Source organism: Thamnophis sirtalis, unplaced genomic scaffold, assembly GCF_051295495.1.
Source record: "Thamnophis sirtalis isolate CommonGarterSnake01/CBP01778 unplaced genomic scaffold, rThaSir2_p1.2 scaffold_4, whole genome shotgun sequence".
NCBI classification, from domain to species: domain Eukaryota; kingdom Metazoa; phylum Chordata; class Lepidosauria; order Squamata; family Natricidae; genus Thamnophis; species Thamnophis sirtalis.
The window spans coordinates 75,610,330-75,634,303 of record NW_028261384.1 but is presented as its reverse complement, the minus strand read 5'-3'; the positions used below and the strand labels follow the sequence as shown (position 1 = coordinate 75,634,303).

Sequence of the window (23,974 nt, the reverse complement as noted above, 5' to 3'; positions counted from 1 at the left end):
GAATAATGAAGGGTGATTCTTTTTTTGTCTTTTTGTTCAATTAAAATAAAAAAAATTCAAAAAAGGAAACAACAGGCAAGGAGAAAAAGAATGTTGGTCTTTACCTGAACATGTCTTTTCAGTAGAATAGAGGGAGGGGTAACGCATGGGTATTCTCAAAGCCTGATTGATCCAAAGACTGAGGAAAATTTCTTTAATGTTCCACCATTCCCTATTGGCTCCTAGTTTCCTTGAGGTCGGATGAAGAAACCTGCAAATAGAAGCAGACTACAGGACCTCCAAGACCTGGCTAACCATCACAGCTAACTAGGATGTAACCCCTCCCTCTATTCTACTGAAAAGACACATTCAGGTAAGGATCAACGTTCTTTTTCCAGTAGAATTGAGGGAGGGGTTATGTGTGGGATATACCCAAGCTCAGTCCCAGGGAGGAATACTTAAGACCCACTACCTGCTGTAGAACCCTATGCCCAAAGGATGCCTCTGCAGATGCGAAAATGTCCAGATGATAGTGCCAGATAAAGGGGATCGGGGATGACCAAGTGGCCACCCAGCAAATGTCCTCGAACGGGGCACTGGTTGCCCACACTGCCATAGTGGTGGCACTCCGCGTGGAATGGGCCATGATCCCCAAGGGAGCCTGACCTGATGCCTCATAGGCAGTGACTATGGCCTGTCTTAACCACCTGCCAATTGTGGCAGAAGAGACCCTGGTCCCCAAGGAGCCAGGTTGAAAAGAAATAAAAACAGCCTCAGATCTGCGAATCGCCAACCTGCATCAGAGATAGATGTGCAAAGCATGGCGGATGTCCAGGCGATGCCAGAGGCGTTCCCTCTCATGAGAGGGAGAAGGGTCCCCGGAATGAGTAGGAGCAGGGGAAGGCGTAAAATAGGCCTAGTGGCCATCTGCTTCTGAGAGCATCCGTGCCTTCCGTGGTCTGTGCCAGGAAATGGGAGAAGAATCTTGGTAGTTGTGTGTTCGCTGGGGTGGCAAACAAGTCCACCAGCAGAATGCCAAACTAGAGACAGATCTTCTGGAATAGTTCGGGTTGGAGCTGCCACTTGCCGTGGTCGATTGTTGCGTGGCTCAGCCAGTCAGCCTGGTGGTTGGCTATGCCCGAGATGTGTTCTGAGATCACTGATGTCAAGTGTCTCTCTGTCTAGGAGCCGAGGTTCAGGGCCTCCAGCCAGAGACTCCTGGAATGGGTGCCCCCCTGATGGTTTATGTGTGCTTTTGTGACTACATTGTCTATCAGGAGGAAGACGTGGTGGCCAATGTTTGAGTCTTTGAAATGCTTTTAGCTCCAGCCAGTTTATGTTGTGGCACAGGTCTGAGATTGTCCAGCGACCCTGCGCCAGTTTGGAGTTCATCAGGGCCCCTCAACTGAACAAGCTTGTGACCGTAGTGATCATAACTCGATCCGGCTCCCAGAACTCAACCCCCATTGCAGGGCCAGAGATAGCCACCAATGAAGGGACAGCCGTGCTTCCACTGACAGAGGAATGGAATCCAGGGAATTGCTCCTGCATTGCCGCTGGTATGGGATGAGAGTCCATTGGAGAGTTTGGGAATGGAGACGGGTCCAAGGCACTATTCCTATGCATGACACCATCTTGCTGAGCAACTAGGACAAGGCCAGGATGGAAACTGATTGACCTATGTGTACCCAGAGTGCCAGCAACTGAACGCTGACGAGACATTCTGGGGAGAGGTGGACCACCCCCACAACTGAATTTATCCGTCCCCAGATGAAAGATCCGCGTTGAGGGAGAGAGGTGACTTTTGGGGAAGTTGATGGAGAACCCCAGGGATTGGAGTGTCTGGATGGTCAGATGAAGGTCGAGGACTGCCTGAGCATGTAATTGGGCCTGAACTAACATGTCATCGAGGTAACATTGGAATCTCACCAAGGTGGACTGTAGGTGAGCCGCCAATGCCACTAGGACCTTTGTGAAGGTGCACGGGGCTGAGGCCAGGCCAAAGGGAAGGGCCCGGTACTGATAATGGAGCCCCTTGTGGGAGAATCTCAGATATCTGCGATGAGCTTGCAGAATCGGAATGTGAAGATAGGCCTCCAGTAGATCCACGGAGGCCAGAAAGTCCTCCCGCCAGATCCTCTGGAGGATAGATCTGAGAGAGGACATCTTGAAGCACCTGTACACTAGGAATTGATTGAGGCGCTTGAGGTCCATGATTGCCCTCCAGCCTCCTGAGCTCTTTGGGACAGCAAACAGGTTGAAGTAGTGGCTCAACCCGTGTTCTGCCTTTGGAACCAGCTCCACCGCCTGAATGTCCAGCAGTGCTGAATGGATAAACCCATCAGGTGCCATCAAACCAGATCCCGAGACGGGGAAAATGTCCTGAAGAACGTCAGAGACAGGGAGAGAAACTCCAGATGTAGGCCGTTCCTGACGATCGACCTGACCCAGGCATCTGACATTATCTGGTCCCACTGGTCCACGAACTGTTCCAGGTAGCCGCCTATGGGGAGATCCAGATTGGAGTCATTTCCCCTTGTGGAAAGGACGGCCACCCCCTCCACGAAATGGCCACCAGGACTGACCCTGTTACCTACCCCTGTCCTGGTAAAAAGGGTGTTGAGGCTGCCTATTGGATCTGTAGGAGAAGTGCCATATATGGGGCAGCCACTAGGTTCCATTTGGCCTTGTTGTCCATCTGCCAACTGCGTAGGCAAAGCAGCCGCCTGGAGATCACCGAGGTAGAAATCGCTCGGGAAGCATATTTAATAGAATCCAGGGTGGCATTGGTAGAGAACTGTGTGGCTGCAATGATCTTTTTGATGTCCTGTAGGAGGCGCTCATCCTGGACAGGAATGCAGTAAGTTCTGCACACCTGTCCTCTGGCTTCATTTTGTCAGCTGCATCCCCTGACACTACCGAGGAGGAGGAGACAAGGGCAGCAACTGCAGGGCCTGAGTGAGTGGGCCTGCTCCATGTTGAAGAAGTGGTGATTGCTGCTCCTAGGATTGGGAAATGTGGAAGGGCGGGCCCACTGGTTCTTGACCACCTCTAGGAACAAAGAAGGGGCAAGCACCACCTCCTTGTTCTTAGTGGTGTTGGATAACATTGCCAAGTTTGGCTGGGAGACCGCAGGGTCCCCTGTCCCAATCTTAGTGGTCTTTCTGGCCTTGTGTAAAAGTGTCTTAAACATGGATAGAGGGAAGAGCCCAGGGAAGGCTGGGGGTGTCAGGAGGAATGATGTCTTCATCCTCTGAAAACCCCATGTCCTGTTGAGCCTCCTTCCCAGAATGAAACCCTCAGTGACCATTGAAGGGGAAGAAGGTATAGTGTTCTTGTCTGCGAGATGTAGAAGAGGACTCCTGATACTGATGGTCTACAGAGGGCCTGCCATCACCATGGGAAACATGCTCTCGCTGGGACAGACCTGTCGCAATGCCCTTTGTAATAGCTGTGGAAATAAACTGTCTGATGCTCTTAGAGAGAAGATCTAAGTCCTCAAGGTCATCCTGAGATGGGCCTGCCACTGGAGGGCCTGGGGAGCCAGTCCAGGGGCTGATAGAAAGTCCCTAGAGAAGCTTCTAAAGGGTCCCCCCATCACCCATGAGGGCCCACATGGAGATAGGCAGGAAAGGGGACACCTCCTGTCTGGAGTGCCTTTGTGGTCTAGCAGGGGAAACTGAGGAGGAAGAAGGACTGAATCCCGTTGGGGGAGAGCCAGACTGGTGAGATGTAGGCCTGATAGGAGACCTGGACCTACTGGCAGAACTGGGCCTATTAGTCTGGGCCTGCTTTTCTACCCTGGCAATTCTCTTCTCCAGAGCTCGTTGTCTCCTGAATTCATTCCTAACTGTGGCTTTGGAGGGATGAAGGCTTGGAGGCTGCAGCCCTAGTTCTGGGCCTGTCCTTGTCCCCTTCTCTGGTCTCACTTTGGGCCTCTGATGAGGTCTGCGCCAAATTGAGTATTGTTACTGCCATTGCAGCCATTCACGTGCGCCTCACTACAGAGTAGGTCACTAGGATGCCCACCGGTGTCTGGACCCTTGGAAGCTGATTGTGCAGCAGTCCTTCAGATAGTGACCTGCCGGCCTCAATTAGTGGCTGCAATGCAGGGCTGCAGCGCCCACCACTAGAGGCTGTAAAATGGTCGCCTCCACATGCTCTGCTAGAAATGGCTGCCGGAGCCACTGTTCGGGGCGCTGATTGTAGAGCCGACCGCAGTTTGTCTCTTTAAAAGTGCAGCTCATCCCTGCAAGCCACGGCACACTTTGAAGTGCCGGAGGCTCTGATCGGAACTCAGATAGCTGTAAACAGCTGCGGCTTGCCTTTTAAAGCTGTGGTTCGCGTTTCCAAGCCGCAGTGCACTTTGAAGTGCCAAGGCTCCAATCAGAACTCAGATAGCTGTAAACAGCTGTAAATAGTTGACAGCCTCGTTGATCATCTGGTCGCGTCCGTGGAGATGTGGTCGCTCCCATGGAGCAGCTCTGACGAAGCCTATCATCCCCGTTCGCCCGGGGACCAGACAGAGCTCCCAAGCCCTGAGGTAGGAGGGAATACCTCACACAAGACAGAAACAATGGTCCCTGAGGGCAGCTGCTCAGTCAATTTAAATTACTTTAGGTGCAGCCAATTAGTCAAATTAAAAATTTATTTATTTATGTAAATAATTGCTCCAAAGAAGCCAAAGCAGTGCTTGGATCGAAGACTGAGAGGAAACTGGGAGCCAATAGGGAATGGTGGAACATTAAAGAAATTTCCCTCAGTCTTTGTCCAATCAGGCTTTGAGAATACCCACGCGTAACCTCTCCCTCAATTCTGGAAAAAGCGGCCTTTTCCCTCCTTCTGTTGCCCTTTTCTCCATTTCAGTGCCATGTCATCGAGGTTGCCCCACCCACCATCACCCAGGCCCTCGCTTCTCCCAAGCATTTTTTTGCCTACCTGATTTCTAGCTCCATCACATTTTTTGCCACTGTGTGCAGAGAAACAAAGTTTGTGGGAGTAAAAAACCTACAAACAATCAATTCCAACTTCGGGGCGGGGGGAGATATTGCAAATTTGGAATTGATTGATTGAAGATTATTTTTAATCCTAAAAACTTTGTTTTCCTGCCCAAAATGGCAAGAAACACAATGGAAAAATGCGACGGAGGGGAAATCAGGTAGGCAAAGAAATGCTTGGGGGAAGTGAGGACTTGGGTGATGGTGTGTGGGGCAGGCTCCATGGCGTGGTGCTGAAATGAAGAAAAGGGCAACAGAGCAGCCTCCTTGAGAGAAAAAAAAACCTGCTTTTTCTTCTTTCCTTGCTGCTTGTCTTTCCCTCATGCAGATAGCTCTCTTCCTCATTTCCCTTTGGATTGCAGTGACCAGGCAGGATCCTCTTTGTTACCACGGGGGAGGGAGAAAACGCACGGACTTGCTTTGGGCACCCAACACGAAAAAGGTTTGCCATCACTGCCCTAGCTATAGATTGCTAACATTATTGCTGCATAGCAGAATCTGTCCTAAACTACTGAACACAAATTACCATTATATTACAATAATATATTCTTTAGATATTATATTTTCTCTAAATAATGATGTATTAATATACTGCAACGGTTTGGTAATGTATCAGATTATTTAATTAATATACCGTAAGTTTTATATATTTCCTATAGGTTCTAATATAACTATGAAAATCTATGGGGTTTTATTTGGTGTTTGAATTTTAGATATATTTAGTTTTAATTTTTTATCAAAACATTTAAACAAGAAGTTAAAAATTAACAGAAATTAATATAAGATAAAGAAGCAGAAAGAAATAAAAGAAACAGCAAAATGCATGAAAAGAAAAAGGTTGAAGAAAGACAGAAAAATATATAAAGAAATGGCTTCTGGTACTCTTCATAATAGTTATAAGTACAAATATATTTCTGTAAAATTATATTCCATTTCTATCTATGCTGTCTAATCATTACAACTGTAAATTACATTTTTTGTCACTTTTTCACAATTTAACATATCAGCTTTGGATTTTTAAAGCATGGATGTAATTTTAAAAAAGCTTACTCTTTTGTGATAAAAAGATAATGCTAAGCTAGCCTGCCGACTCCTGAAAAATTAATACAATAATTTGCCAATGAAAAAATTAATGGCATGAAGTATTTTGCTAGCTGAAAAATACTGACAGACACTGTTTATCTAGGTATCCTGCCAAATAGTAGATGATGCCATATATACAACTATGGATTAAGTTAAAATTTCCGTTGTGACTTATTTTAAATGGCATTTTCACAAAACCTCCATTTTACCCCACACAAAGAGTGAATAGTTTATTCTGTTGAATATACTGAGCCTTTCTACAGAAATATAACTGTGAGGTTTTTCATAGATTTTTTTCTTTTTATTCTTTGCTTGGTATTTGTTAGGTGTTAGGTTTGATACTTAAATGACTGAATCTTGGGCTATATAATGCACCCTCTAATGATTAAAAACTAATCCTGCCAGGTCCAACAATTAGAAAAGGTTTTGCCAACATATCTCCTTTGAGAGTTTTAGTGTATAAAGTATTTCCCTCCTCCTCCCCTCCCTCCCTCCCTTCTTTCCTCTTCCTCCTTAACAAATATAACTGCAATAACTGAACTAGGCTATTCATGTATCAGCTGCAAAGGTCTTTGCCAATAGCCAGCTTAATACAGCAATTAAAACAGATGAAGTTTGAGTTTAATCTGAGGGACAAGTAATACGAGCTGATGGAATTGTGCATGCTGTATTTCTTGAATTGTGTATTAACACATTAAATGGTTGCAGTGCTAGCAAGGTGATGGTTCACCCCCTCCTGTTTTAATCTTTTTCACTTTGCTGTTTCTAAGGAAACAGTGATAAAGGATAAAGTGGACTTGACTGCTTTGGGAGATGCAAATTTCACAAGTCCAGATTTCAGGTGCAGAAGAGATTTGCAAGGAATAGGCTCAAAAAAACAACAGCCTATCATTTTGCACAGAGGAGTTTGATCTCATTGCCAGCATACAGAGTCAAAATCTGGGCTTTGTTCATAGCCTCATATCCTTCCTAGTACCCTAAAACCTTCTGGATTACCTTAGAATCTTCATAGGACATTTTTCTGCATGGGAAATTATTCAAAAGGAAATCAGATATTTTAATATGTCAATTTCATATTTGCTTGATTCCATCATTTATTTATTTTTTGACTGTCACATCCCATGATTCTCAATAGGTGAGTGAATCTAATTATTCCAAACTCTGATTTAACAGAGATTACCAATTAAAATTCTGTCAACCCATTCCATATTTTTTTATTCATTCCCATCATCAATCTATCTGAGCGTTTATCAGATATTGATTAATACATCCATGTTGTTTCTGTCCAGGAAAGGCTACTGCTCCCTTAAGGCACCCCCCCAAAGTTTTCAAATAACTAAGATGGATCTAGTAATTCACATGAGCTGCATACTATTATTTCACAAAGCCACTGCAGAATGTATTTAACACCTATTCCCAGGGAACCAGGACCTTTTGCTTTGGCAGAATTTACTATGGTTCACTGAGTCTCTCTAAACAATTATGAAATTGTAGCACATTTCCTACTGTTTCACATGACGGTGAGAAATAGTGCTGAGTGCTATCATTTTTTTAATCTTTAAAATAGGAGAAAAATTTCCAGTACAAATCAATAAAATGATGGGTCCGTTTCCTATTATGTTCCTCTGGCTTCTATAAGTAAATAATATTTTCTCAATGTTCTTGGAGAGTCCATATGGCTCATGGCTATTGGTCAGTGATATATTCATAAATCATTGTTCCTTTTAAAAAATTCCCTATGCCAACAGGCAAATGTAATCAGAGGTGCGCTGCATTTACCTTAACAGCTGGTTCGCTGGTTGTGAGCACATGCTCACAACTCACTCTAAAGCAATGATAGATGATTGACCACTAAAAGAGAATATAGAAGATTCAATGCAAAATCCTTAGGCCTCTGAATCTGTATATCTCTAGATGCAGACAGACTATCTGCAATCTGTACAGCATTTCCCCAGCTTTGCCCCTTATTTCCTACGTTGTTTACTGACTCCCTTGACTTTGCTTCATAAAACTAATTGAAAAAAGCATGCACAACAATCTAATTAGTAATTTAATAATTAATAATTTTAATATGTTTATTAAAAATTACTACAATGATGGAAAACTAATACAAATTTAAAAAAGAAAAATAGGTCAGAAAAGAAAAAAATAGAAAAGAAAAAAGAATATAGTAAAGAAAAAGAAATATATAGCATGATTTAATCTGGGTTAATCACTAGACCAGAGGTTTAGTCTTCTGAACTTTTGGATTCATGCTGGAGTCTATCCTCAGTATACTTCTCTATAGCAGAGTATGTGCTAGAGAAATGGGAAAACAGACCCCTCATCAGTCAACAGGAGAACTGATTTACCACCAGTTTTTCAAGTACTTAGGAGGCGAGGGCTTGGCAGCGCAAGGAACAACAGCCAACAATTTAATAGCTGGCCATTCACATCCCAATGAACAACTAAAAAGACACACACAATCAGGCATCATATAAATACCACACAGAGGATAGGTTAAAGCACACAGTCTGCTAGAGAGAAGTTCCCTGAGGAAAACACACATTCTGCTACAGAGAAATTCCCTCCAGTGTGAATCCCAAACCTCTGGTCCCAGTGACTGACTCAGATTGGATGTTGCAACATTATCCTAGGACATGTTCAGTCATAAAAAAATATATGAATGATTTTCCCTTTAGTCACAGCAAATATAAACAATTTTACTAACACATCATCTTGCCTTAAAATACAACAAACTATTGCTTCTTCTAATATCCCATCTCTTATCTACAAACAAATTCTTAAAAACATCACCATTCAAATCCTGATAAACAAAAGTCCATTAAGGGTTACCATTGATCATTCATAGGTAGGGTGTTGGTCTTTACCTGAGACACCTCTTCTCATAAGGTGAAGGTAGCATCCAGGGTGAGTTGACCTTCATCCACTCATTGCGAGGACTGAACCTAACAGTTGTTGAAACCACGCCCCCTGTCACTAGGCAAAGCCCAGTTCCGACGAAGGATGTCAGACTCAATGTACCATTGCTTCCCGAAATCCAGCACGTCAATCTATCAAGTGTCCAGTGTAGAGAAGTCCTGTAGAGATGTATAAAGCAAAGTTCAGTCACAAAACCATATGCACCAAAGAACCACAATGAGAACAAGCTCAACAAGAGATCTTGAGCAAAGGAACCAGTCATGCCATGGGAGGGGCTGGATGCTACCTCCACCCTATGAGAAGAGGCATCTCAGGTAAGGCCCAACACCCTTTCTCCGTAGTGGTGGAGGTAGCATCCAGGCTGGGATGTACCAAAGTAACATTCGTCCCCTCGGGAGGGCTTATGACTGGTTCTGCAGAGTGCTTGTCCTATGCACCGATTGTAGCACTCTGCAGCCAAAGGCTGCATCTGCAGATGCGAAAATGTCCAGTTTATATTTCCTGATATGGGGTAGCCCAAGTTGCCGCCCTACAAATCTTCTGCAAGGAAGCTTGGGCCGCCCACGCTGCCAAGGTAGCAGCGCTCCTTGTAGAATGTGCGTTCAAGCTACTTGGAACTGGAGCACAGTGGGAGTGATAAACTGCAGCTATACAGCACACCTTTGGGATGAAAGAGTGGTCAAGACTTAGGACAACCCAGTCCGGATGGAACATACACAGGTCTTCTCGTACCAAGAGTGCTTGCAGCTCTGGAATCCTCCTGGCAGAGGTCATGGCCACCAGAAAGGATACTTTCAAGGTTAAGAACCGCAGTGAGACCTCCCATAGTGGTTCGAATGGGGCTGTTGTAAGAGCATCAAGAACTCTGGGCAAATCCCATGAAGGATATCTGTGCACTGCCGGTGACTTAAGGTTGGACGCTCCCTTAAGGAAATGATGCACCGTGAGCTGTTGGGACAGTGAGGAGTCCCCACAAGTCAACATGGAGGAAATTGCGGCCAGTTGGTGCCGGATCGTGTTTGTGGCCAAACCCTTGTCTAACCCATCCTGGAGGAATTCCAGGACGTGGGGAATCGTAACCATGACAGGATCCAAAGTCTTACCGGCATACCAAGAACAGAAGGACCGCCAGGTGGACTCATAGATGTGATCAGTTGAGGGATGCCTTGCGGCTTGGATAGTTCGGAGGAGTAGTTGTCCTCTCTCAAGACTCTCTGCTTAAATACCAGGTGGTTAACTGAAACCATTGGGGATCAGGATGTTCCAGCGACCCCTGGCTGAGGGATATCTGGTCCTGAGGGATCCTCCAGGGCCTGTCCACTGAAAGTGTCCATAGGTCTGCAAACCAATGTCTGCGCAGCCAGTGAGGGGTGACCAAGATTATTTCCACCTTCTCTCCCATGATCTTCTGGATGATGCAAGGCAGAAGAAGGAGCAGTTGAAAGGCATAGAGGAGACCCAACGGCCACCTGCATCTCAGAGCATCCACCCCTTCTGACCGCTGCGCCGGAAACCGAGAGTAAAACCTCGGGAGCTGGGTGTTGAGAAGGGTGGCAAAGAAATCAATCACCGGCATGCCAAACTTATTCACAATGTCTTGGAAGATCGATGGGTGCAGGCGCCACTCACAATCTTGCAATGCCTGCAGGCATCCACAACCTTGTGGCTGAGCCAATCCACCTGCACGTTTGCTACCCCCGAAATGTGCTCCGCAATAAGAGACAGCAGGTGCCTCTCGGCCCAAAGTCCCAACTGCATGACCTCGTCCATCAGGAAACACGATCTGGTCCCCCCGATGGTTTATATGCTCCTTGGCTGACATATTGTCCGTCAACACCAAGACATGTTTGCCTACCACCATGTCCTGGAAGTGGTGGAGAACAGACAGTTTATACTGTGAGTCTGGTCCACCTGGTCCCACTGCCCCTGAGCCATCTGCCCATGGAGATGCCCCCCCCAGCCAAAGAGGCTGGCATCTGTGGTAAGAGTCAATGAGTCCTGGTCCTTGAACAGATGGCCCTTGGTGATGGCCTCAGACATCCAGCACAGGAGAGAGCGGGAGGCCTCTGCAGGAATTCGAACCTTGGCCCAGGAGCAGCTCAATAGTCTCTTCTGAAATGGTAAGAGAAACCACTGTAGCTGCCGGGAATGCAAGTGGGCCCAAGGGACTATCCCAATGGTGGATACCACGGTGCCCAGCAGTTTAGAAAGGGTGGCTAAGGTGTCCCTGCGTTCCCTGGCTACCTGAGATGCTAAAGACCTCCTGCGATAGGAATACTCTACAGTCAATAGTATCAATTAAGGCACCGAAGTGCACCAACCTGGAGGTTGGATGGAGATGACTCTTGAAAACCCATGCACCTGAAGGGCCTGCATAGTGGTCACCAGGTCCCTTCACGCCTGACTAGGTGAAGAAAATTGTATAAGTATGTCATCTAGGTATGCCTGTAATCTGATAGGGACCTCCCGGAATGCCATGACCAGGGCCACAAGCACCTTGGTGAACACTCAAGGTGTGGAGGAGAGCCCAAAGGGCAATACCGTATATTCGAAATGATGACCAAGGTAGGAAAAATGTAAATACTGCCTATGCTGGGGCAAGATAGGAATGTGGAGGTATGCCTTTGTTAAATTAATTGATGTTAAAAAAATCTCTGTGTCTAATGCTACTCAAAATAGTCTGTAAGGAATGCATCTTGAAACATTTATAATGAATAAACTTGTTTAATTTTTTAAGATCAAGGATGGCTCTCTAGCCACCCGAGGCCTTGGGCATGACAAAAAAGAATAGAATAAAATCCTTAGCCATGTTGGTCCACCGGCACCATCTGAACTGCCCATATATCCAAGAGATGTTGAACTGCCTCTTGCATGAGATGTCATCAGGTTGGGTTGTTTGATAACAGGCAGGCCCTGAAAAGCCTGGGGGGCTTGGAGATGAACTCAAGGGCAAGCCCTGAACGAACGGTAGATCTAACCCAAGCATAGGAAGTGGTTTTATCCCACTGATTGGTGAAAAAGGCCAATCTACCTCTGATGGGATAACTGGCTGCCTGCAAGTTAGGAGCGACGGTAAAAACATCCCCTGCCACCGCGAAAGGGGCACTTGGAGGGTTTCCCTCTCTGGTAATGGTCTGATTGACTCCTCTGCCTAGGGAAATATCCCCCCTGTTGCCTATACCCCTTTCCGCCCCCCGAAAGGACGAACCATAATCTTGGTTCCAAAAGGATGACAACCCCCCCCCCATCGTGGCCACGAAAGGAAGGCCGCCTGGGGTATGGAGCAGAGTGGGAAAACTCCTTCTTGGGCACCATCAGTAGGACCTTTCTCTTGTCCTTGTTCTCAATGAGATAAGGATCCAAGGCATCCCCAAAGAGAGATTTGCCCTTGAAGGGGGCCGAAGCCAAACGCCATTTGTGTCACACATCTGCCTGCCTTTGGTGGAGCTACAGCAGCCTGCGCGAAGCCACAGAAGATGCCATGGCATGGGAGGCAAACCTGGATGATATAAGGATAGCATGTGATGTAAATTGCACTGCCACCACAAGCTTAGCGATGTCTTGATGGGTGCGTAAGTCTGCGATTGGAATACACTGTTGCAGGTCCTGCAGCCAGAGAAGACAGGAACGGGTGAAAAAGGAGATAGTGGTTGACTCCTGGACTGCCCATGCCACTGCCTGGCAGCCATGCTGCAAGGTAAGGTCCACTTTCTTGTCCTCTGGTTTTAGGACGTCTTCGGGGGCCCCCAGCATATTGGCCGAAGTGTAGAGGGCAGTGACTGGGGCATCAATTGATGGGAGTGACAGAACTGTGCCAAATCGTTGGCCACATTAAAGAATTTTTTGTCAGAAGCTGATGGAGTTGGTCCAGAGGTGGGGGCTTCCCACTGCCATTGAACCAGGTCAATGAAAATCTTGGGGGTCGGAATCATTTCTGAGGGAGGCTCTTGCTCAGAAAAGAGGGTGTCAGCCGAAACAGCAGTGGGTTGAGGAGCAGTCGGTGCCGGCTGAGCACCGAAATTTGAGGCCATCTTGGCCTTATATAACAGTGATGGGAAGATGATTGGAGGAAAAAGGCCAGAAAAGGACTTCTGGTCCAGCTCCCTGCCCTCATCTTCTGACTTTTCAGCTTCCTTTATCTCCCCCTCCTTGGAATCAGAAGAGTCAGCTGATGTCTCCTCATTTGGTACCAAGACAGCCGCTGTAGGCAAAGGAGCTGGGGGCACCATAGGATGAACAGGAGCTGGTGCTTGAGTTGCTAGTTTTTGGGATTGGGTATCCCTCTGCTGCAAGCCAGCTGCAATGTCCTGGGAAATAGCAGTTGCAATGATGTCCTGGAAATTTACCATGCATAGAGGGTTTGGTTGGTTAATACCTGCTATGGCTGATGACCCAGTTGAAGTAGAGGGCATAGTGTCCATCCTTTGCAAATTGGGAGGCATTGTAGGAGAAGCAGAGGAATTGCTCTCCTGCGGTGGCCCCCAAATGCTAGAGACATCAATGGGAAAAATAGGGTTAAGGGAAGCTTCCCTACCCTGCCTATCCCCAGAGGAGAGCTGCAAAGCCCGTTGTATTTGAGCAATTTGTGGAGTATCAGTAGGTTGCAGGGGGCGGGGGGTTGCCTTAGAAGCAGCCTTTTTGTGAAGTTGCTCCAAGGTATTCTCCTTCCATTTCTCATAGAAGACAGTTTATGCGACTTTTTAGCCTTACTAGCCCTGGTAGATGACTTTATGGGTTTCTTATTCCCCTTTTCAATGTCAGAAACATTAGAGGTTGAAGGTCTAGGGGGTGATTGTGAGCCTCTATGTCCTTCCACCACTTGAGGGCACTCACTTTCACTAGGATTGGAATTATTAGTCTCCAATGGTTCGGTAGAAGTGGCAGTCACCATTTTGAATGTAAGGGAAAGGCGCGAAAATGCAAAAATGGCGCTTTGCGCCTTTTTTGCAGCCATTTGGAACTGCTGAGAGGCAAGGTGACTCACTGAAATACACGCTGCTTCACTCAATGAAATCTGCACCTTAAAGGCTCGGGTTGCTCCGTGGTAGCCTAAAGTCACTTACAAGTTGATTGAATAATTAAAGCTACCATGGTTCGCCACTCAACTGCAATCAGGAGACACGGAGCATTTTCCTGAGCCTGGCTGCTGATTATAGCGCGCAGGGTAGGTGTGCGATCTGAGCACAATAGGCAAAAACAGACGGCGGAGTCTGAAAGACGCGGCAATGGTGGATTTTCAAACTTTAAACTTCACTGCCTGTAGGGCTATTAGAGCCACATTCATGTCACAAGTCAGTCAAAAGCCAATTTTAAACGAATGCCGCCTCCTGCAGCCTTTATGCCCCAAGGGGCTTACAGGCACAGACCCACAAGACTCTTGCTCCTTAAAGGGGCTTCAGCCATCCAGGGTTGCTGCCAATGCGATTCAATTCTTCTTCCAATGTTCTCACAAAACCAATATTTTTCAATTCAGTCAAGAACAAAGCGATGGTGCATCCATCCTCATTGAGGGACTGAGTCGGAACTGGGCTTTGCCTAGCGACAGGGGGCATGGTTTCAACAACTGTCAGGCTCAGTCCTCGCAATGAGTGGATGAAGGTCAACCCAGCTTGGATGCTACCTCCACCACTATGGAAAATGCCCTATTTTCATTATTTTCAAATAAACTAACTTTCCTCTTAATTTTAGTATTTTTGATCTTCAAGTGTCTTCAACTAATGTCCTATTTTTTTAAAAAAAATCTTTGTTTTTTATCACAGAATTCTTCACAAAATAAATGATCCAACAAATTAGAGATTGAAAATAATGTGTTGTGTCTGATAAAAATAAAAAAAACGTGAGAGACCGCCTACTGCCAATTACCTCCACTAGACCAATAAGATCCCACAGACTAGGCCTCCTCCGAATTCCATCAGCCGCCCAGTGTCGACTGGTGACTACCCGGAGGAGGGCCTTCTCTGTGGTGGCTCCGACCCTGTGGAACGAACTCCCCGTGGAGATTCGTACCCTCACCACCCTCCAGGCCTTCCACATAGCCCTTAAAACCTGGCTGTTCCGACAGACCTGGGGCTAAAGACTTGCAGCCCCACTCCAAATGGTATGATTGTTGTGTTTTTTAATTGTGCATGGTCTTTATGTTTTGTAATTTTGTTTGTTTTTCCCCCTTCCTGAATTGTGAGCTGCCCTGAGTCCCTTCAGGGAAAAGGGCGGCATACAAATAAAGTAAAAATTCAAAAAAATTCAAAATTCAAATTCAAATAAAAATACTTGATCAGACACAACACATGATTTTACAGTATGACAGATAAAAATCATCTGGTTATTATTCTGCATAATATGTAAATAATAATGATCTCTGAAAGGTCACAAAAAATAAGAAATAAATGAAATAGGTAATCTACACCAGTAGTTCCCAAAGTGGGCGGTACCACCCCCTGGGGAACGGTGGGATGACTTAGGGGGGCACTAAGAGGCAAGGGAGGTGGCAGAGGAGTGCTGGAAGTATTCTGCTGTACTGTACTCCTGACTCGCCTAGCTTAGCGTGCAGGCGCGGAAGGGAATGCAATGGAACCAAAAGCAAGAGTCCTTCCCGACGTGGCTTGTGTGGAGGTGGCGGCTCAGTCTTGCCTCACCAGAAACCAGCGACACTGCGCCTTTGGAAAGGCTTGGGTCTTGCACATGCCTTCAATGGGTGGAAGGACTGGGCTCTTGTTTGTTGTGCGAGACTGGCAGTGAAAACTACTCATCCAGCTTAAACGTAGCGATGAAGGTGTCTTCCCTGCTTCTCGCTGGCTTTGCCACCTTCCTTCTCCACGGCCCGCTGTTATTTAATAAATGGGTGTGTGAGTGAACAGCTTCACAAGAGCTGAAAGTCCTGTCCCACCTGATATGAGCGCACGGAGACCCTCGGCCAGACTGTCATGCTGTGTAGAAACTGAGCTGCTGCTTCCGTAAAAAATTGCAGGGGCATGATTTTGCAACTACTTCATAGATGCACATTTTTTCTATAGTATTAGTATTGTTAATAGGATTCTTTTTAAAATCATCTGGATTAATAAACAATCTTAATCTTGCCCACTGCTGGAAATATTCCAATGTGTTTTAAATTAGTAATAATTTTTATAGCATTAGTTGGCTGGCTGATCTGCTAAAAGAGGGAGGCACATTTTGTTCAGAATAGTTTGTGGAATTGAGACAAGTGGTTCTCAAGCATTGACACACCTAATAAAAGTAGCTTATAGTGAAGTTTAACATCATGTCCTGACTACATCCTTGTGTTTCCCCTCAAAATGAATTGTCATTGCCCTGATCTCATTCCCAGTAATGAATGAAATATCTTTAATCATTAGTTGTACTAGCTATAAAGTGGCATTTTTCCTCCTTTCCTATTGACTTTGCTTGTCAGAAGGTCACAAAAGTGACCAATATGACCCTGGGACACTACAACCATCATAAATATGAGTAAGTTGCTAAGTGTCTGAATTTTCATCACATGGGCATGGGAATGGTGCAACAGTTATAAGTTTGAAAAACAGTCATAACTCAATTCTTTCAGTGCCATTGTAACTTCATACTGTCACTAAACTAATAGTTGTAAGATAAGGACCACCTTATTTCACAAATTGCTAGGGAAGATACAAACTTGCTCTCTTCCTGCCTACATTCCAAACTCTGCTATCTCTTTGCTCTCTGAAAAGCCTTTTCCCTTCTGCTGCAGACTACAGGTAGTCCTCAGATTATGACTATAAGTGAGCCCAAAATTTATTTTGTTAATTGAATTTTGCCCTATTTTATTAAGTGAACCTGGCTTCTCCATTGACTTTGCCTTGTCAGAAGGTTGCAAAAGATGATCATAAGATCTCGGGACACTGCAACCATCATAAATACAATATGAGTCAGTTTCCAAGCATCCAAATTTTGATCTTATGACCATGGGGAGCTACAATGGTCATAACTGTCAAAAATGGTCGTAAGTCACTTTTTCAATACCTTTTCAAGTTTTTTGTGACCATTTGGACATGCTGCATAAAGATATGTCTGAGCGATATCAGGATCTTCTTTTGATGGAAATTCCAGATTGGGTGATAAATCCATTTTCAGATACTGAGGAAGATGGGGTAGTGGAGGAACAACTCATAGAGCTGTAAAATGACATTGAGTTGAAGCCAAAGTTTAAGAAATCGTACCAAGAGTTTTGGTTACAGAAAGAAATTTCTGATAGCTATCCTACACTACGGACAGTGGTTAAGAAGTTCCTTGTTGCATTTCCAATATCATATTTGGTGGAATGTGGCTTCAGTGTGGTCATCCAACTTCTCTCCAAGCAAAGAAATTGACTCCAGATTACTGAACCTGGTGATTTAAGACTCCTGCTAAGTGACTTAAAACCAGACATTGGGAAACTGGTATCTCTTCATCAAACCCATCAATCACATTAAGAATTAACTGAACAGTGAAGTAGTTACTAAATTTTACTGAGTTTACTAAGTTACTAGTCAGAGGTTTTTGATAAATGACTATCAGACTTTGAAAACCTAGTATCACTGGCTCATGTTCAATAATTTTGTTGAATTAACATTAACTAAAAAGGTTTTTAAATTGGATTTTGAATAAATATGCAATTAATTGTTACAGTTTTGAATTTTACTGTTACTATCTTCCTTCCATCGTGCAAACTGCCCAGTCACATGACCCCACCACCACCACGCCCACCAAGCCATACCCACAGAAGCGGTAGAAATTTTTTTTGAATTCCACCACTAGATGGGGGCACTGAGGATCAGTTCGTAGCACCAAGGGGGCGGTGGACTGAAAAAGTTTGGGAACCACTGATTTACACAAATGGCTTGCAAACTATTCTGTCCAATCCAATCTAATCTAATCCAAAGAGCCATGTTGGAACATATTTCTGGCCCAACATTCTGGTTCCATGGTGGTCAATTAAATCTATCTGGGAAGAATGACTGTAAGAATATTTTCTAAATAACTCTTCATACATTCTCATTTGTTTTGCTGAAAAACTAAGTTCTAAATGCTCAAAAATGTTGAACTGCCCTTGGCACTGTTGCTGATTTGTTAACTTATTAACCAAATAATCTTGGGTTCCTTCATAAATATATCAAATTTTTGTCTCAGATTTCTCTGTCAAATGTCCAATTTTCCCATCCGCTCTGTTATTTTACAATTGCAAACTGTTGCTGTAGCTATGTTGCTTGATTTTTCTTAGCAGAAATTTAATCTCCACTTATTTGGTCTATAGCATTTTGTCAAGAAAAAAATTAACAATAGCAATAGCACTTGGACTTATATACTCCTTCACAGTGCTTTACAGCCCTCTCTAAGTAGTATACAGAGTCAGCATATGTCTCTCAATGAAAGGCTGTGTCAATCTTGAGCAAGTGGGACTTGAACTGCTGGCAGTCAACAGAATTAGCCAGCAATACTGCATTCTAATCACTACATCACCATGGCTCTGTCTAAAAAAAGAGGGCGGGGTGGGGAGAATAAACAAACAGGGCAACAATAGTTCTATAATTCCAAATAAATAATTTGAAACAAAAGTAAAAAAACAACCACATTTAGCACTGAGCTTATGTTTTTGAAATTGTATAAGCTTCTTTTCTAGATCCATCTCTACCTCTACCTTCAAATCTTGGTTTCATCCACATTCTGCTGGAAAGCTTTCTACTGCTTAACTCTGACATTGTTCCCTTCTCTTTATTGGGATTAGGAGGTGATTCATCCATCTCACTGGCTTTTTTAAATTTAATAGTGCTTAATAAATTGATCCTTATTTTTTTCTCATTTAAATTTAGACAAATCTGGAAATTATGTATTTTATAAGATACATCTATTTGCCACTGAAAGTAGTTATATACAAGACCAATTTGAAAAGCTCAATTCCATTACAGTTATAACCATAAATTGTAATGATTTTTGACTTCCCTCCACTCCTTTATTTGTAAATCCTAATGATGCAGCCCAGTGATGTGCAGTGAGGTTTATGGCTGGTGAGGCATAAAGTGGAAGTGAGGTATTATGGAAGTGAGGTATTTATTTATATTAGATGGAAAATCTGTGATTGTAAATGTAATTGAGAATATGGATGCAAAAACACTTGTAACCAAAAGACATGCTGTATGTAATGGATGAGAATTTTTTATGTTGTTTTTTATGTTTAAAAATAAAAAAACAGATTGCAAAAAAAAAGAAAGCTTGATGCCAAAAGCCCTGCCGTTATGTCCAAAAGCCCTGCCGCTATGTCCGACATAAAAAATGCACCAGCCTGCGCACCAGCAGAGACAGGTAAAACACAAACACAGACACAAACAAAAATTACTTACATTAATACAATTACTTACAAATTACAATAATTTTGAATTCCTCCCCCTCCCTCCGACCCACATACCTTTCCAATTGTTTCACAATCACAGAGGATTTCAACTCTGCTCTTGTCTGCCATGATGAAAATGTAAAAATATAAAAGGAAAAAGGCAAGAGCTACTGAGGTCAGGCTGGGTTAGTTGCTGCCAGAATCCGCAATGGATGACTCTGCTTAACTGTTTAAAAAACCTCTTAAAAACACACCCTCTACAGGAGGAAGCAAGAGAACCATGTGCCTCATCTACATAAGGAATTTTTCGGCTTTTAACCCTTGCTCGAGTGATCATAAAGATAGACCAAATGAGGCACGTGGTTCTCCCACCTCCTCCTGTAGAGGGTGCTTTTTAGAGGCTTTTTTAAACAGTTAAGCACTAAGCAGAGTCATCCACTGTGACTCTGGCAGCAACTAGCTCAGCCTTTTTCTTTTTAATTTTTTTTCTTTTCATGATGACAGTGGTGAGGCCCTGCCTCCCCTGCCTCCCCTGCCTCCCCTGACTGCATGTCATTGATGCAGCCATCTATCTGTCATCTATCCATCAAGCCATCCAGTTTACAATTTATTTAATATATGAATAAACTTTATAGTTTAATCGGTTCAGGTAATAATGTGTCCAAACCTTCTAATTACAGTAAGTTTTCATCATTCCAAATTGCAGTTATTTAGCACTACGAAAAAAATACTTTGCATATCCATAATAACATGTTTTCCCAAAATAAGTTCTCTCTTTTCCCTTATTTTAGGTACCTAATTTATTATTTATTCATCCATCCATTTAATTGATTTATAGTGCCCCCCTCTTCAGCACTCAAGGGAGGTGGTGTACATCACTTTAAATAATAATAATAATAATAATAATAATAATAATAATAATAATAAAAAATAAATAAATAAATAAATAAATAAATAAATAAATAAATAAAAACTTCGCCATTGCCGGTCCCAAGCCCGGATGAGAAAGGAGGAGGGTTGGGGTCAGGTTGGCATCTGGTCCCGTAAAAAAAAAACCCGCCAACCCATACAATATGGTGAAAAAAACAAATAAGAATTCCATACCGCATCGGTCGTCGCGCGGGTTAACAAGGGCCGCGGCGGATGTTGGGGTCCCTGGACATCCGTCGACAAGTGGGCTACAAGTGGACCAGCCAACAAAACGACAAAAATATAGTGCAGATGAAAACCGTGCCATAATGGCCTGTTACTACAACTCAGAGCCAGAAAAAAGAGGCTATTTAAAGAGAATGTATGAATTATGGAAACAACAATATCCAGATTCAAATGTTAGTGAACAACGACTAGCAGATCAAAGGCGATTTATTATACGGAATAAAGTGTTTAGTGAAGTTGAACATGAGGAAATTCAGGCAAATTGCAAAACCCCAAAAACAATATCACAAGCGGAAATAACTGATATTCAAGACACAACTAAAGACATTATAGTAGAACTCCCAGAAGAAGCTCTCGGGAAGGAAATAACATCACCACCACTAGAACCAGTTATCACTGAACCAACTGATGAACTAACTCAAAAACAAAAAGAATTGAAGGATAAGATCATGGAGCATTTTCTGCTTAATGAGGAAAGGCAACGTTTACCACCACTAAAAACTGTGCTTAAGAAAATTTTGGGCCCTATCATGAAAATGGTTAATGCAGTGTTTTCAACAATTGAACCGGGATCCATCTTGGAAACAAACCAGTTAATGTACAGCGCAGCTGTAATAGTCACTAATGAACTAGGCATTAAAATTAAAGTACCTAGTCACACAACAGAAAAAGCATCAAAGCCAAAGTGGAAAATCCGTTTAGAACAAAAAATCAAAAAATTAAGGGCAGATGCTAGTAACTTAAAGAACATGCATGAGCAACGGCTTAAAAACAACAAAATCATAGATCGGCTAATCAGGAGATATAGATTGGATACAAGAAACATCAATGAAGCTGTAGAGATTGTAAAACAGCAGATAACAGCAACAGCTAGAAAAATTGAAAGATATGAGGCACGAATCATCCAATATAAACAAAATCAGCAATTTCGATCAGACCAACGGCGTTTTTATCAAAGTCTTAATGTAAATGGTGACACCAAAAGTGAAAAACCAGAAAAACAGGCCACAGTTGAATTCTGGAAAGAATTGTGGGAAAATGCAAAGGACTACAACAAGGAAGCAAAGTGGATACATGACTTTGAGAAAAGCATTGGCAACAAACAAATGCAAGTATTAGAAATAACAACTGAGATGGTCAAAAATCGAGTTAAAAAGGTAAAGAATTGGACATCACCTGGAAAGGACCAATTACATGGTTTCTGGCTCAAATATCTGACCAGTTTACATGCAATATTGGCCAGGCAACTGAATGAAATTTTACAAAAGGGCCAAATTGATGAATGGTTGACAACTGGAAAAACATACTTGATTCAGAAAGATGCAACTAAAGGAACAACACCTGAAAACTACAGACCAATAACATGCTTGCCAACAACCTTCAAATTACTCACAGGCATTATTGCAGATAACATAATGGATTATTTGGAAACAAACAACATCTTGCCAGTAGAGCAAAAAGGCAACAAAAGAAGGAGCAGGGGCACGAAAGATCAGCTTCTAATTGATAAAATGATATTAGAAAATTGTAAGAACAGAAAAACAAACTTGAATATGGCCTGGATTGATTACAAAAAGGCATTTGACTCACTGCCACATAGTTGGATCATAAAATGCTTAGAAACAACTGGCATTAGCAAAAATATTACATCCTTTACTGAAAAGGCGATGAAACAATGGAGAACTGAGTTGGCAGTGGGGAATGAGATCTATGGAATGGTTAATATCAAGCGAGGAATTTTCCAGGGTGATTCACTTTCACCTCTTCTCTTCATCATCGCAATGATCCCACTATCAGTAATCTTAAAAAAAATGAAATTAGGCTACCAAACAGCCAAAGAAGCTGAAAAAATTTCACATTTACTATATATGGATGATTTGAAACTCTATGGAAAGTCAGAAATAGAAATCCAATCATTGACAAACACAGTCCGAGTATTCAGCACCGATATTTCAATGCAGTTTGGCATGGAAAAATGCGCCACTGTATCCATAAAAAGGGGCAAAATCACTGCATGTGAGGGAATTGAAATGCCCAATGGCCAATTAATTAAATGCAAAAAAAATGAAGCCTACAAATACTTAGGCATTCTGCAGTTGGATAACATCAAGCATGGAGAAGTAAAAACTATTGTCAGGCGAGAGTACACCAACAGAGTTAGGAAAATTTTAAAATCTAAATTGAATGGTGGAAATACAATCAAGGCCATAAATACCTGGGCAATACCAGTTATAAGATACACAGCTGGTATAGTTAACTGGACACAAGCTGATTTGGACCTTTTGGACCGAAAAACCAGGAAACTAATGACAATGCACTACAGTTTACATCCACGTGGTGATACTGATAGACTATATCTGCCCCGAAAATCAGGTGGCAGAGGATTATTACAAGTGAAGCAAACAGTTGAAGAAGAAAAACATGCACTGGCTGATTATTTAAAAGAAAGTCAAGAACATCTATTAATCGAAGTAAAGAACAAAAATCTACTGAAGGCCCAACAGACGAAACAAGAATACAGAAAAGATGTGATAAAATCAAGAATGGAGAGTTGGCAGAACAAAGCACTGCATGGCCAATTTCTGGAAAAAATAAAAGATAAAGTGGACAGTGAACAAACTTGGTTATGGTTAACAACAGGTACATTAAAGAAAGAAACAGAGTCACTAATCCTGGCTGCGCAAGAACAAGCTATCCGCACAAATGCCATTAAGGCCAAAATCGAAAAATCCTCTGATGATGCCAAATGCAGACTTTGCAAAGAAGCTGATGAAACTGTTGATCACATACTCAGCTGCTGTAAAAAAATCACGCAGACTGATTATAAATTGCGGCACAATTCAGTAGCACAAATGATCCATTGGAATTTGTGCAAAAATTATAATATCAAAACAGCAAAAAACTGGTGGGAACATCAGCCTGAAAAAGTCACCGAAAATCAGATGGTCAAGATCTTGTGGGATTTCCGTATACAAACCGACAAAATACTGGCGCATAATACACCAGATATCACACTGGTTGAGAAAAATAAGGTCACAATCATAGACATCGCAATACCAGGTGATAGCAGGGTCGCCGAGAAGGAACATGAAAAAATCGCGAAATACCAGGATTTAAAAATCGAAATTCAACGACTATGGCACAAACCAGCAGTGGTAATTCCAGTGGTAATTGGCACACTGGGTGCTATTCCAAAAGCACTGGAATTACATTTAAAACAGTTAAAAATTGACAAAATCACCATCAGTCAAATGCAAAAAGCCGCACTGCTTGGATCTGCATGCATATTACGAAAATACGTTACGACGTCCTAGGCCCCTGGGTGGGGCCCGACTAGTAACCAATGCCAAATCCGGCGAAACAACTGGCCGCTGTGATACAATTGTGTAATAATAATAATAATAATAATAATAATAATAATAATAATAATAATAATAATAATAAATAAATAAATAAATAAATAAATAAATAAATAAATAAATAATAAATAAAAACTCCGCCATTG

At 43.1% G+C, this 23,974-nt stretch overlaps 1 protein-coding gene across 1 annotated transcript; it reads left to right on the top strand.

The window, feature by feature from the left end:
* The first annotated feature begins 2,546 nt into the window (after window positions 1–2,546).
* Window positions 2,547–23,783, top strand: LOC148045920 (uncharacterized). The gene is made up of 4 exons (XM_087714409.1): window positions 2,547–2,720; window positions 2,813–2,839; window positions 21,786–22,301; window positions 23,028–23,783. The coding sequence occupies exons 1-4, from the start codon at window positions 2,547–2,549 to the stop codon at window positions 23,781–23,783; spliced, it is 1,473 nt and encodes a 490-aa protein (XP_087570535.1).
* Window positions 23,784–23,974: the final 191 nt, after the last annotated feature.